This window comes from Dermochelys coriacea, chromosome 3, assembly GCF_009764565.3.
Source record: "Dermochelys coriacea isolate rDerCor1 chromosome 3, rDerCor1.pri.v4, whole genome shotgun sequence".
In the NCBI taxonomy this organism is placed as follows: Eukaryota; Metazoa; Chordata; order Testudines; family Dermochelyidae; genus Dermochelys; species Dermochelys coriacea.
Genome location: NC_050070.1, coordinates 149,882,932 through 149,898,646, shown reverse-complemented (window position 1 = coordinate 149,898,646; position 15,715 = coordinate 149,882,932). Strand labels below are relative to the sequence as shown.

The window sequence follows — 15,715 nt, the reverse complement described above, 5'->3', positions numbered from 1 at the left end:
CAAGGAAGCAGTGCTGAAACCAATTGGGGGCCCGTGGGAGTGGCTGCCCCCCCCCGGAACTCCGGCGCCCTTTAGGTGTATGTATGGTGTCTTTTCAAGCATATTTTTCAATTGAAAAATGGCCAATGACTCACTCTCCTCCTGTTTCGCCTTAGTTACAAAATCTGGCTCTGCTACTGGGGCAAGACCTAGGGAAAAGGCAAGACTAGCTGAGAACAGACTCCATTTAAGTTGCATACAGACCTCACACAAAGCACAGAGAATTGGTCAGTAGATTGAAGCCATCTGGCTGGAGCAGCCATCAGAGGAAAACCTTGCAGGAGGTTTCTCCAACATACCCCATTATGCTCCAATATCAGAGCATGATATGGGTTTCCGCCATTCCAAAGAAGTGCAACTAAACGGAGGGAGAATAGGACTCTCTGTAGTTTGTCTTTCAGATGTCCTCACAATGTATGAGTCCAGCTGGCACTCACTCTTGCAAAGGATTTCATTTCTGACTCTATGCCTAGTTATGCAGATCCTGCTGCACTTAAGAGTTTGGGAGTAGGAGTCCTGGCATTGGGCTGCAGATCCTGTGCTGTGCTCAGAGAATGGAGTGCAAACCTTGGCACTAGTGCAATGTGCGGTGTCTTGCTGCTCAGAGGCAGAGGGAGATGGAACTTTTTCTACTCAGAGCGTGGGGCTGTGGATCCTCTCACGCTCAGAAGATAGGAATATGAAGCCTAGAGATCTCCAAATTAAATACTCAGTGAAGCAGTTTCTGCAGTGGTAAAGGAGTCCACTAAAAGGAAAGTTAGGGTATCATTGGTAGGGCCCTACCAAATTCACGGTCCATTTTGGTCCTAGGACTTTAAAAATCATAAATTTCATGATTTCAGATATTTAAATCTGAAATTTCATGGTGCTGTAACTGTAGAGGTCCTGACCCAAAAGGGTATTGTATGGGGGTTAGAAGGTTATTGTAGGAGCGTCGTGGTATTGCCACCCTTAGATGCTGCTGCTCGACTCCCCTCTGCCTCCGGTCCCACCCTGACTCCACCCCGGGCCCACCCCCAACTCTCCCATTCCAACCCCTTCCCCAAAGTCCCCGCCCCAACTCCACACCCACCCTGCCCCTATTCTTACTCCTTCCCCAAATCCCCACCCCCATCTCTTCCCCGCCTCCTCCCCTGAGCGTGCCATGTTCCTGCTCCTCCCCCCTCCAACCCAGAGCTTGCCAGTTGTTGGGCAATGACAAGCGCTGGGAGGTAGGTGGAGGAGCAGGGATGCGGCGCACTCAGGAGAGGAGGCGGCGGTGAGGGGAGGTGGGGGGGAGGAGCTTAGCTTCCGGTGGGTGCAGAGCACACACTAATTTTTCCCCTATGCTTCAGAGCTGGGCGGCTGGAAAGCAGTGACTGCTGGCTGGGCGCCCAGCTTTGAAGGCAGCACCACCAGCACAGAAGTAAGGGTGGCAATACCGTGACACCCCTACAATAACCTTATCATTCCCCCACAATACCCTTTTGGGTCAGGAACTCTACAGTTACAACACCGTGAAATTTTAGATTTAAATCCTATTAAAATTCTATAACCAAAACTCCAGCAGCAGTGCAGAAGTAAGGATGGCATGGTATGGTATTGCCACACTTACTTCTGCGCTGCTGCTGGCAGGGTGCTGCCTTCAGAGCTGGGTGCTTGGCCAGCAGCTGCCACTCTCCAACTACCCAACTCTGAAGACAGTGCAGAAGTAAAAGTTTGCAATACCATGACCCCCCCTACAACAATCTTGCGCCTCCCCCGCAACCTGCTTTTGTGTCAGGACCCCAGTTTGAGAAATGCTGGTCTCCCCCATGAAATCTGTATAGTATAGAGTATAAGTACACAAAAGACCAGGTTTAACGGAGAAGACCAGATTTCATGGTCCGTGATGAGTTTTTCGTGGCCTGAATTTGGTTGGGCCCTAATCATTGGCTTTGCTCACATTGCCCCGAGATATTTTATATTTTAGTCATAAGAGGAGAGAAGCAGCAGCAGCTACAGTCTATCCACTCCAGTCAATAGCATAAGCGCATTAGGGAGACTATTGGTATTAGACCTCCCAGGCTCTCCACAATAAAAGACACCCATTGGACTCTATCCATCCGGAAAAAGAAGTTCATTGATGTATGAGTACATGTGGAAGGCAGAGGAATTCCTGCTTATTTCCCGAGCTCATCCTGACTATTCACCCATTGCTGAGGTACAGCTGGACATTCGTCACAACCCAGCCTCACTTTTGTTCAGAACTTCCCTGAAATATCATCAGCAAGGGCGCTTTAATATGGCATTTTTAGGGAGTCACAGACAGGTCATAGTGAAAAGGGCAAGGGACATGGAAATGTCTTAAATCACAAGGTCACATACCACAAGCAACACCAGGTATGTCTTAAATCACAAGGTCACATACCAAGTAATCTTTCTTTGTATTTCATTGAAAATGAATGATGCTTATGCTTTGATAACATTGAACAAAGCTGAACATACTACAGTAAAGCAACTGCTGTTCTAGAGCGGGCCTTTAGAAACTCTTTTTTAACAACTTTCTTCATTGTTCGTTTGTTAAAATTCCTTCTTCAACTAGGTTGGGGAAGGGCGAAACTTCATCAACTCTTGTGATATTAAAGATCCTGCTGGGAGTTCCTTAGTTGGTTGCCAAGTTTCTGTTCTCTGTGATCCTCCCATGCAGCCAGGGCTTGTCTACATAGTGTGACAGGGTCAGGCCAGATAGCTATAGGAGAGTAATTGAATGCAGATATATTAGCCCCAGGCTAAATAGGTCCCTTTTCCTTGAATAAGGTAACAGGGAAGGTTCCAGAACAATCAGGAACCTTCTGGAGACAATTAAGGCAGGCTGATTAGAACACCTGCAGCCAATCAAGAAGCTGCTAGAATCAATTAAGGCAGGCTAATCAGGGCACCTGGATTTTAAAAAGGAGCTCATTTCAGTTTGTAGTGGGCGTGTGAGGAGCTAGAGGCACTAGAAGCTGAGAGTCAGAACGTGGACTGTTGGAGGACTGAGGTGTACAAGCATTATCAGACACCAGGAGGAAGGCCCTGTGGTGAGGATAAAGAAGGTGTTGGGAGGAGGCCATGGGGAAATAGCCCAGGGAGTTGTAGCTGTCGCACAGCTGTTCCAGGAGGCACTCTAGACAGCTGCATTCCACAGGGCCCTGGGCTGGAACCCGGAATAGAGGGCAGGCCCGGGTTTCCCCCAAATCCTCCCAACTCCTGGTCAGACACAGGAGGAGTCAACCTGGACTGTGGGTTCAGAAAAACGGCCAAGCTGAGGGCTGCCATGAAGCTCCAAGGCAAGCAAATCCGCTAATAAGCACAAGATCCACCAAGGAAGTGCAGGAACTTTGTCACAATAGGGACATTCAGGAAAATTAATATGAATTAACTAAAGATGTGAATTTGAACTATATTAGCTAAACTGCATTAAACCTGTGTGTGAAAACCATCATTCAGAATTAAACCGCCCTTAATTCTGTTTATCTTAATTCACCTCCAAAGTGAATTAAACTAAACCAAAGGCCACTTTAATTCTGAATAATAATGTCCACACATTGATTTAATATAGTTTAACTAAACCACTTAAAATGTTAATTTGGATTAATTTTCATGAGTGTCCCTTTGTAGACAAGCTATAGATTTTAACTTGGCAAAACACAAGATTTTCAGCGTAAGTGGTTCAACTGTAACTGTCACATCCACTTGCCCATATGCAGAAGTCCCAAAATGTCAAAAGCCATGATGGATACAGAGCAATTTTTAAAAAATCCACCTGAAAAATATGTATCTGAGGCATTTCAGCTGGTGACAACAGTGCCACAGATAGCAAGGTTATGGACAGTAGCAGCCGGAATAGATAGTAGGAAAAAAAACTATGAGGCTAAAGTCCTATTGCAAAAAGAAGTTGGGATTTATTTCCCCTCTGGATTTTACTTGTTTACACTTAGCCTGAAATCTTGGAAGGAAATGTAATTAAATTATTACTTTGTTGTTTTAGTTTGAAAAATAACCATATCCCCTGGGAAAAGCAAGAAACTTTGGAAGTATAAACAAGTTGTTTTCAAGTGAATGGGGAATGACAGTTTCCTATCACGGTGCTGCCTTCTTCTCCCTTTCCCCTACTCTCTCCCCAGTATCTCCCTCCTTGTCTTTCTCCCTTCACCTTTCCTTTCTCCCACAAGTCCCTATTTCTTCTCCTTAAACCTTTTCCTCAGCTCCATTTCATAAAAGGCAAGTTACTTGCCAGTTATGCACAAATCTGGACATTTAGGGAGACTGTCAGTTTATGGAGTGGACTAGCCTCACCTACTAAGACGCATCCAGCTAACTAAACCTGAAGTGAGATGAGATATGAGTGATGAGATGTAGGTGAGATGAGCTTCTCAGTAACCCATGGGCCCTAACAGATCAGGGTTACTGTACAATGCTCAGAAGGGCTTCTGAACTCCGGCTCTGGATGGTTGGGCTATTTGGTGAGCTGCACTTCTGATGAACAGTAATAATTGATAGTTACTAAGGGCCAGAGCCACAAAGGTATTTGGGTTTCTAACTTGCATTGATTTCAATGGAAGTTAGGACCCTAAATACCTTTGTGGATCTGGGCCTGAGTGACATTGGCTGATCCCTTTCTATGTATGTCTTAGAAACAGGAAGTAAAACAGTGCATAATGTCCATTGCTATTTTTTTACTCTTTCCCAGGACTCCTTGCAATGGTTTGATTGACACTGATCTGAAGCATGTAAGTGCCTTAAAAATAGTTTTAAAAGATGATCACAATGCACTTTCTGTAAATGTAGATACTGATTTCTAATCATGGATAGTAGCTGGTTTGATATCCTCTGTGGCTGCTATTACTTCTTCGGAAACCTATTTAACCTGACCACACTCTCTGCAATGGCTGAATGCCATGAGATACGAACCTCCAAATAATGTAGTGGTACCTATCCCTCCAGCCATACTCATTCAAAGTACAATATAGGAAGGGAAGACACACCAGAAAGGATACTTTTTGTCCCTGGGGAGCTGACATCTCCTAACACTGTCTTGAGGTGGAAAATGTAAGATAAGGTATACAAACCCCATGAGGAGGTATTCTAACCCCACACTGGTCAGGAAAGGGTTAACAAGCTGCTATGGGTCAATCAGTCTCACACTGCTACATCTGCAACAGGTCTCAGGCTTGGAGGGAGGGGTTAAAAGGGGAGAGCCCAGCTCAGCTGGGAGAGAGAGCAGACTTGACGCTGAGAGAATAAAGTCTGGCTGAGGCCAGAAAATGATTGGAGATTGCTGTCTACCACAGCTCCCCTGAAGGAAGGTAGGCCTGACAGGGGACTAGTATTTTGATTTCCTACAGTGACTTGTTTTTTCTCAGTGAAACTGTTTCACGTAGTGTCCTGCCTGAAGGGGGTGACAACCAAATAAAAACCTGTTGTCTTATGGACTAACCGTGGTTTGTTGTGAGCCCAGAAGCAATCCTATCACAAAAAGAAAAGGAGTACTTGTGGCACCTTAGAGACTAACAAATTTATTAGAGCATAAGCTTTCATGAGCTACAGCTCACTTCATCGGATGCTATCACAGTCACTCTTTAGGGATCATGGTATTAGTAGTCACAAGAATCTTGTATTTTGTTAACATATCACTTCAATGGAAACTGAGTTTCCTAGTTTTGCAACCCAGAAAATCAGCCATCAAACTTAATCACATTTCTTCTGCCCTTAAGCATCCCACACTGCAGCATCAAATTATTAGTCATTATAAATGTTCTTGACAGTAGCGACACAAGATGGGTGAGTTAATAATTTTTATCAGACCAACTTCTCTTGGTCCTAGAGACTAGCTTACACAGAACCCAAAGAAGAGCTCTGACCTCTCTAATAGCATGGGACCAACACAGCTACACCACCACTTATAATTCTTGACAGTAGTATTTTGCAACCAACTTGCTGCTGAGTTCTGAAGGTTTCCTGACTTTCGCAGGAGCTTTCTGGATACAAACTCTGAATACTGACCTGCAGTGACCTCTTATGGAAAGTAACAGAAAATGTCCCATAGGGAACAAACCTGCACTGGCCAGGGTTGTGTGTGGGAACTAGATGGCCTTATAAGATTTTCAATCTTAACTTCTATGATTCTTTGATCAGGGTTAGTTGGAACTGCTTCAACCTTCCTGGGAATAGGTCCTGCCATTTACATGGAGATATTGCTGCAGGGGAGACACATGCCACCCATTAGCACTGGCAGTCCAGGGGACCAGAACAGCTTCTCTATTACTGGAGTAGAAAGCAGTAATATAGTACAATCAACATAAAAATACAATAGATTAAATACCTCAGATGAGGACAAAGAATGGAACAGAAGCCAATAAAAAAAGGGAACACAAAGCCTCACTTAATATTTTACTTCTGCAAAATATAGTATTTTCACCACAAAGTACAATACAAAGAGGAACACCCTTTCCTTGAGAAAGTGTGATGAAATCTTTAATGATTACAAACAGTCAGAAACTTGGTTTTATGTCTCATATAAAAAATGCCACCTCTCTGCCTCTGCCCTACCCAACCAAACACACAATAGTATAATGGTTCAGTTGAAAGAAAGAAAGAAAGAAAGAAAGAAAGAAAGAAAGAAAGAAAGAAAGAAAGAAAGAAAGAAAGAAAGAAAGACATCCCCTACTGAATTACCAGCATCACTTGCAACATCCTCGATTTTCCTTGGAAGTATCTCATCCAAGTACTGATCACACCTGACTCTACTTAGTGCTGACAAGGTCACAGCCCAAGACTATACGGCTGTTGGCTTTAAGAGAAGTCTGTTGGGAGAACCTCTTTCATTTCTCCTTTTGTGACACACAGACACTATACAACATTATTTTTCTTTTCCCCTGAGTACCAGGGCTTGATGAGAGAAACAAATATGGTCACTGCTCCAAATTCAAAATTAACTATGAGAAATCAGAAATATGACAAATTTCCAAACTCAGAGAGATAGGATGGGCTTCTACCCAAATTGGCAGGCACTTTGTTTGTATCCTTGGGACTGTATGATCTTCACTGTTAACAGTTATTGTCAAAAATGCTCTCTGATCATAAAAAGTAAACAGAAGAAAACAGTCAGACTGCCCAAAGGTTTCTCTTTGTTATGAAGACAGATAATCTTCTTTCCTGCATTAAATTATGTGCCAGTTAAATTTCTCTGGAAAGATGGAGGTGGGTGGAAGGTCAAGGAGAACAAATTAAGTACTGTATCTGCATCACCATATTAGCCTATCTGTAGGACTTCTCCCTTGTGCTGCACTCTTCATTATTTGTTAACCAATGTTGTACTTCCAATTGTTGGTCTCCATCCCATTTGAAACACAGTCTGCCTTCTCTGCCACCTGTGGCAAGCCAGCTAGGAGAAGGAAAGTTGAATATATTGGATTTAATTGAGGAGAGTTTATTCAATAACTTATCAGGCTCCTGCAGCTAAGTTCCTTTCACCAGCATAAAGCTCACTTTATAAAGAAAAAAGAAAACCCCCACAAAAGTGGGGCATCACTGTGTCTAATACTGCTGAAAATATCCCTGGACTGGAAATCAGTAATGTCTCTTATAGCTGTTAGGTATAAGCTTAGAGAAGTTAAAGACCATCCTGCTTCTAGAGATGACCATATTGCATAACAAAGCAAGACGGAACAATTTAAAAGCCTTATACTAATTAACAAGGGCTCTAAGAATCATATTAAAAAGGCAGGATGCAAGGGGAATACTTGGAAGAGGCCTCCCAGGGGAGAGGTATATTGTTCTTCTTCTCATGTCCTTCCACCATAATCATAGTTTTTTTTTCCAGTGTTGGGCACGCATGCCCAATCTGTAGCACTGGCAAGATATTCCATGGTGCATGGTTCCTCCAGGAGCTGGCAGACCAACAGATGTTCCATGGTTTGTGTTTCATTGCAGTCACGTGTGTCTGGACTGTTGGAATAGCCCCACTTCCGCATATTGACTTTTGACCTACCAGCTCTTGTTTGGAAGTAATTTAAATGTCTCCAGGTTGACTAATCCTTTTCTGTGCCCATGGGAAGGTATTCAGCAATGTCATTCTGACATCCTTGTGAAGTATTTCAAGCTGTCTGTGCCACATTTCCAGTCATGCAGCCATCACTGATTTTTTTTTTAAGCGGTTCCGTTACACCTAGGAAGCTTTTCCGCGATTTCAGATGATTAACTGCTGTGATGTAGCCACGGAGCATATGTCTGGTATCTTGAGGTATACTGGGAAAGTTTATCAGAGGTAGGGGAAGTAGTGTGGCAGGAGTCTTCTGTGGCTGGCGTTCTCTCTGGTCCATTTTGTATATAACACAAGAGACCTGGATGCAATCACTGCCTTAGTTTCTTGTACTCTGGAAAGATCCTTCAGGACTTGTACAGAATACCACTTATGTCGGTATAACTTATGTCACTCAGGGGTGTGAATAAGCCACCTCCCTGAGCGATGCAAGTTACACCAACCTAAGCACAGTGTCAGTGTGAGAGCTCTCTCCTGTCGGCACAGAGCGCTTCTAGTGTAGACTAGCCCTTAACTAGTGTTCTGCATCACCATGGGAGAGCCTTGCATTCAGTTCCTGGTCTGCTCTCCTGTTTCACAAGCCAACAGGATGATTATTAGTGTTCTGGTACCACCCAAACACCCTAATCAAGATCAGTGCCTGTTGTGCTAGGCACTCTATAAAGTAATATAAGGTATGGTTCCCCTGCCCCAAAAAGTTTATAATCCAATTTAAGATAAGGTATAACAAGTAAGTGTAACAAATAGGGGTGGAAAGGCAGAAATAAGAACACAGAGTTGCAGTTTAGCTAGAAACATCAACAGGGTATCCTTCATGTCCTTTTGGACTCCTGACTCTCAATTCAACTGAATGGCTGGATTTTTTAAGTAGTGTTTGCTCATCCCTTCAGTTTTAAGAGGACATTGCTCCAATGCTGCTGAATTTTTATGCTGCTGAAACAGCCGTAAGAAAGCCAGTTAAGTTTGTGGGAAAGCCTGTAAGTGAACTTATTGTTCCTCAAGAGATGTAGTACCCCTTAGCCATCAATCCTTAAGAAAACTACTCCTGAAAAGGCATCACAAATACTGAAAATGAAAGGCGTTGATCAGCCTAGTAAGGGTTGATCTAAGGTAGTAAAGGCCTAGAAATGTTTATCATAAAGTCCCCATGATCCATGTTATATCTCCTGTACCATCAGTAAGGATACAATTTGGTCACGGATTCCATGAGTTTAACAGATGGCTGCGACTTCTTCGGCTCCAGCTTCAGCCCTCCCACAGCGGGGCTTGGACTTCGGCCCCCACGTGACCACATCCTGATTTTGTACATTTTTACCATGACTGTTCCATGCATTTTTCCTAATAAAATGTGACAAAATCATATCCATAAATATCAGTCAGACCCTTGCCACTCTCCTTCCACCTCCTCCCTGAGGCAGTGGGAGAGGGAACAGTAAGATGCCATAGGAAATGACTGCCTAGGAAGGAGTATTAATGAAGGAGATCTAGGGATTATAGTGGATCCCAAGCTAAAAATGAGTCAATAGTGTAACACTGTTGCAAAAAAAGCAAACATAATTCTGTACTGAACTCCTGTATTAGCAGCAGGGTTGTAAGCAAAACATGAGAAGTAATTCTTCCATTCTACTCTGTGATGTGTCCAGTTCTGGTGGCCATATATCAGAAAAGACATGGACAAACTGGAGAAAGTCCAGAGAAAAGCAACAAAAATGACGTAAGTCCACCCTGACCCATGAGGAAAGACTGAAAAAATTGGGTTTGTTTAGCCCTGAGACAGGAAGACTATGGGGGGACATAAGAGTTTTTAAGTACATAAAAAGTCATTACAAGGAGAAGGGTGAAAAATTAAGTAATGGACATAAATTGCAGCAAGGGAGGTTTAGGGTGGACATTAGGAAAAACTTCTTAACTCTCAGTGTAGGTAAGCATTGGAACAAATTGTTTAGAGAGGTTGTGGCATCTCCATCATTGAAGATTTTTGAGAACAGGTTAGACAAACCCCTGTCAGGGATTGTCTAGGTTTACTTAGTCCTGCCCCGAGTATAGGAAAGTGGACTAGATGACCTACTGAGGTCCCTGCCAGTCCTACATTTCTATGCCTCTCTGCCAGGGGACTGATGAAAAAAATGCAGAGATAGGTATGAAGAACAGGCTCTATTAATTATTATTATTATTATTTGCTACATGGTTCCCTAGGACCCCCAATCAAGCACCAGGTCTCAACTGTGCTAAGATGGGGGTCCAAAGCGGGGTCCAAGCCCCCAGAGAACTTTACAATTGATCTAACTGCAGCCAGGCCTCCCTCTGGCAGCTGAGGGCTCCACCTCCCAGGTATAAAACCCAGGCCAGGCAGGCTGGTTCTCAGCCCCAGCGTCCCCCCGCAGCTACTTCCAAGGGCGGGCCTGGGGCACACCCAGCCAGGGGCAGCCCTAGCGCGGAGCTGGGCGGGTGTATGGAGCTGGAAACCCAGCTCCTCCCGGCAGGGTGGCCCGAGGTCTCTGCTGGCCCCGGCGAGGGCTGATGGCGCTGCGGGCCCCGCGGCCGGGATGCGCCCCTGGCTCTAAGCTTCCCAAATGGGAGCCGCGGCTCTGGGCCCGGTCCCTTCCGGGGGGGGCTGGAGAGCGGCCCGGCGCCTGGGCCTCGCTCCAAGATGGCGGCGTCGCGGGCCGCTCCCCGCCCTCTTCCCGCCTGCGGGCCCGAGCGCCCCGGAAGCGGAAGTGGCGCGCGGCGGGGGTCGGGGCCGATTCCCAAGATGGCGGCCCCCGGCTTGCTGCGCGCTGGCTGGAGCCGGCTGGTCTCTGGTCTCCTGGGGCTGGGGGGCGGCTGGGCCCGGCCTCCGGCCCGCGCGCTCCGGCAGGGTGAGTCCGGGGCGTGGGGGCGCCGCGCTGCTGCCGGAAGACGCCGGGGGGGGCGGGGGGAACCAGCGCTCCGTTGCCGGCCCTGGTCAGAGCGAGGGGTGCGGGTCCCGCTGGGCTGCAGGCTCCTGGCTGTCAGGGTAAAATCTACCCCTGCTGCTGCTGCTGCCGCCGCCGCTGCTGGCAGCGCGTCTGGGCCCAGAGCCGGGAGGCGCCCATCGGCCACAGCGGCTAGCCCGATTTGGCACCTGTAGGGGGCTGTTCCCCTCCGAGCTGCTTGGCAAAGGTCGGCTTGGGAGCGAGCGAGGGGCGGGGCTAGCGATAGGGATTCTGGAGACCTGAGCTAGGTGCTTGCTTAGACATAGGCTTTCTGCGTGGCTTTGGACAAGTGACATCGTCTGCCTTGGTTCCCCAGATGTGCGATGGGGATAGCGCTTCCCTTCTTCGCAAGGGTGGGGTGCAGATGCACTCCATTGATGATTGGCCACCACTGAGTTACTGCAATGAGAAGGGACATACAAGTAATCTAAAACAAATAGAAATAATTTTGTGGTCATTAAAGTTGCAATAATTAGGGTTCAGGTTTAATTTCCCATCGCCATGAATGGGAGAACTTCCAAAATCCCAGTTCTGCTCTTTTAGTTTCACAGATTCAAAGCAAGGTATTTGTTCTCTGTCTGTCTGAAGATTGTCACAACCAGAAGGGCAAGGAAGTTTCTTTCTTCTCTACACAGACTTTAACCATGGAGGAACTAAAAACTCTGGAGGCAGCCTAAATGCTTGACATTTTCAGATTGCTTTTACTAAAGAGGGTCTCTTGACTTCCTTGATCAGAATTAGCTACAGATGATAGGGAAATCATAAAACTTTTGAACACACCACAGATATACTCAAAACAGTAAAAATTAAGCGATGAGAGCTCCCCAGTTTGAAAGGCCTGCCCTCTGCTCTGCCTATTGGTCTTCTGTGGTTACTCTGCCTCCAACTGCCTACCAGTAAAGCATTTCTTTTAACAGTCATCGTACCTCATGTTTGCTTTATTGGGGAGTCGCACTCTTCCCTTGCATCCCAGAATTCTATCCACCACATATTTTGTTTGTACATAATTTCAGTTTATTGATTAAAAGAAAGTCACTAGTTCCAGCTTGAATATGTCTGACCTTGTTTTCCATCTTTTATTTCTACAGTTGTGGAAGTTACAGAAGGAAGTACAACCGTTGTAAGTTATTACTTTTTCCAAGTCACAATACGCACTACTTCTAAAGCCACATAGTTTGGGTTGGTTGGTTTGTTTGTTTTTCTTGTATGGGGAGAAATCCATTTTCTTTAGAAACTTCAGGGATGAAGTTGTTGGGAGGTTTTTTGGTCACATTGGCTTATTTTGTCTGGAGGTGGAACATACAGTACTTGATTTCGTTCTGCTTACTGCAGTTCACTCTTAGTAAATGTTCTATGGTTCAAATGCAATGCAAATGTAACCGTGTGTTATGAATTCAGGCAACCCAGGTGGGTAGTTGAGTTGTTAAAGTTCTGGGTCTTCCTCTCGCATGGATGAAAGCAGCATGAGATCCTAAGCTCTGATGGTCAGAATCACATGTAGCTGCAAAAGCTCCCATGTTATGATCCAGCAATGCAACTGCTAACATTGGAAGTCTTGGCTCGGGGGGGAGAACTTGTTAGATGAAAGGGAGTTGGAATCCTTTATAGTCAGTGCTTTTGAAAATGAGGGACAGATGACATGGACTAAAGCCTACATCACAACTCAGCACCTGTAGCACTCTTGGCTTCTGGTTCCCCAGCCTTGTCTTTTCAGTGGAGGCATTCATCTCTCTCCCTTCTGACTGGGGTATTTCCAGGCTGAACAGTTTAAACTCTGATATCCCCGACAGAAGACAGACTTTTTTTTGCATTCTCTTCAGAGGTGGTTAACAGTGTAATTACCACAGTTAATATACTACACAGCTCTTTCTAAGCAAGCACATTTTATTCTTAAGGTAAAAGCAATACAGGAAAAACATTAAAAACCATAGAACCTACATGCATACTAATAAGCTTACCAGAAATCATTCTAGCTCCAAAATGGACTCTGGCAGGTGAGTAGTCCTTCGAACCCCAGACAGGGGTTTTCCTTTGGTTTCAAGTTCATAACACCCTTTTCTTAGAACAAGAAAACAGGCTAATGTGGTCTTAGCGGGCCAAAATCCTTCCAGCTCATCCCTAAGCATTGGGGCCCGCAGTAGACTTGAGATCATGTCCGTTTTCTGGATCAGGATGAAGGCAAACACCAAAAAGGAGAGCAATTTGTTATATTACCAGCAGGTATAAGTAGGAGTGACTGGATGAAATAAAAGGTGGCCTACAACTGTCCTTTCTTTGCTTGCTATTGATGTGTAGACAAGATTTGGCAAGACAGCATTTACCAAAAAGTGTGTTCCCTAAAAAGTTTGGGTTTTTTTTTTCTGGTTATTTTTACATTAGATATCATGTATTGACTGAAATCTGAGCACCTTACTGGGTCAGAGTTTTTAGATTTGTTTCATTATATAACATAAACGGTCTATCCAGGTCTCTGTGTCCTTGATGTGAAATTGATTGTATTTTTAACATATTTGTACCAACAAGAGTAAAACCGATCAGCAGCCATGGAATTGGGGGATGGATGACAGTCTCTCTTTCCTACCCTCAAGTCCATATGGACCAGCACTCAGCATGCCTTTCTGCAAAAATCTGGAGAAAAAGGTGAACTAGCACCATGCCCAGAAGGTCAAAAGATTGATGCTATTTCAGCCCAAATGGAGAAACGAATTCTAATGTTGGAAGCCCCGCAGGGAGAACACCCTACTAAAAGTCAGGTTTCAGAGTAGCAGCTGTTAGTCCTTTTCTTCCTACTAAAAGTGTCTCCATTCAAAAATAAGGGACTTTCATGTAAGTGGATTACTGAAATCTCCAAGCTCCATCCAGAGCACTTCTCAGTAAACTAGACTTGAGGTGGTAATAGCGTAGATCACAGTAGCAAGATCCTTATTTGAAAGAAATGGTCACAAACTCCTGGCGAGAGGTAGATGGTGGGGGTGGGAGAGAGAATTTTTGCTACATATTCTCTTAACAGCAGCTGGAGATCCATCAATATCCACAGAATGGAAACTCTCAACAAATGGTGGACACACAGCATCAATTAAGGGGCAGATATAGTCGTCCTCATATCTTCTGATTGCTCCACCCATCCTACCAACATCACTTCAGTCTCTTCTAGGTTCCGCCTCAGACAGCTAGCCCTTATCTGTATTCCAATCTTTATCAAACATTGAGAAAGGTATTTACCATGTATGGATGAGAATGTTCTGGGTCTCATGAACCCGTGAAAACATAAACTCATATGCCTCCTTATTAGCGCTTCTGCAGGCCCAGTACACACAATGAACACATGGTATGACCACATAGAAACTCACATAAGAGTAATCGGGTGTAGAGGAGCCAAAAAACACATTCTGAAATTTCTCCAAGAGATGAGACTGAAGCTACTGAAGGGCATGTGGCTCTTTTTCTAGGGTTCACAGACAAGTCAACAACACCTTGTGGTCAGCAATATCAAAGGCAGCTGATAGATGTAGTAATATCAACATGGATGATGGAACTTTATCTATTACCAGGATGGAATCATTTATCAAAGTAGCCAGTGCAGTGTTTGATGTCACCAGGTCTACACCCAGACTGACAAAGAACAGAATACTAGATGCTGGCCTATGTTTGGCTAGATTGTTAATATCAAGCAATGATTTTTGAGAGACAGCCACTTGTACAACAGCTTCCTTAATAAAAGTTGTGTCTACTGAGAGATTCTGCCCACAGTGGTTTAACTGTACTTCACCGGGCAAGAAGGGCATGGGTCCAAAACATAGGTTTTGGCATGAAATATTCCCAACAGCTAGTACCTCACTGTGTGATTCCGGGCCAAACTCAGAGAACACTAAGTATTTGTCCCCATCATACACTACCTTGCACTCGCAGAAGCAGAGAGCTCAGTCTGAATTCTCTAGATTTTTACCTACAAATAATATGAAACATCTGCAAAATAGGAGGAATTCAAATTAATCGAGCTCTCCACTACTCAACACAAATCCACTGATCAAGACTTGCCAGACCCTAATGACTCTTTGGACTTGTGCCAGCTCCTATGTACATATGAAATGCTTGTTCTGTATGTACCTGACAATAAACAGCTTTGAAGTACAGGGACTCTCTCTTATATTTATACAGGGCTGAGTAAGCTGTTGGAATTTGAGCGATAAGTCTACATACCCCGAATGTATATGTTGGCCTGAACTTTGGGCTCTTCATCTGATTGGTGTATCCTCTGACTTGTTTCCCAGATTGAGGGCAAAATTATAGAAGATGTCAAAACCCCAACTCCTCCTAACCCTTCTGGTCAGTGCCCCATTTGTCGCTGGAACCTGAAGCACAAATACAATTATGAGGTAAGTGTGGTGACGCTTAGCTAGTTGAATGTTATTCTCAAAGCTGTACTCATTATGCTGCTACTAAACTGCACAGCCTGCCATTCTTTTAGCTTCCTGGGCAGAATAAAGATTCACAGCTCTATCTCCTCCTCCTCCTCAAGGTTTAGTGAAAACCCCCTTGTGCAAGAGCAGGTCCTACAAAGCCACAACTGGCCTAGATGAACAGCATCTAAGCACAGCTGGCTAGTCCTGTGCTAACTACTGTCCTATTACCAATGTGTCCTCTAAATTTTCGTTGTACTGAGTGGTTTACAAACACC

General features: G+C 44.8%; 1 protein-coding gene and 1 long non-coding RNA gene across 4 annotated transcripts in view; one reads left to right on the top strand and one right to left on the bottom strand.

Annotated features, from left to right (window-relative positions):
• Nucleotides 1-6,419: 6,419 nt before the first annotated feature.
• Nucleotides 6,420-10,068, bottom strand: LOC122459110. Its single transcript, XR_006279577.1, has 2 exons — nucleotides 9,271-10,068; nucleotides 6,420-7,228 (listed from the first exon to the last, which is right to left on the bottom strand). It is a non-coding gene; the product is annotated as an uncharacterized LOC122459110 (long non-coding RNA).
• Nucleotides 10,069-10,718: 650 nt separating this feature from the next.
• MRPS18A (mitochondrial ribosomal protein S18A) overlaps nucleotides 10,719-15,715 on the top strand; it is a 28,072-nt gene continuing 23,075 nt past the window's right edge. For all 3 annotated transcript variants that reach the window (XR_006280163.1, XM_038395654.1, XM_043511575.1), the window contains exons 1-3: nucleotides 10,719-10,941; nucleotides 12,126-12,157; nucleotides 15,309-15,413. Coding sequence is in view for 2 of the 3 variants with exons in the window: in XM_038395654.1 (XP_038251582.1) it covers nucleotides 10,734-10,941; nucleotides 12,126-12,157; nucleotides 15,309-15,413 (345 nt within the window). In the remaining variant the exon portion in view is untranslated. The remainder of the gene's footprint in view (nucleotides 10,942-12,125; nucleotides 12,158-15,308; nucleotides 15,414-15,715) is intronic.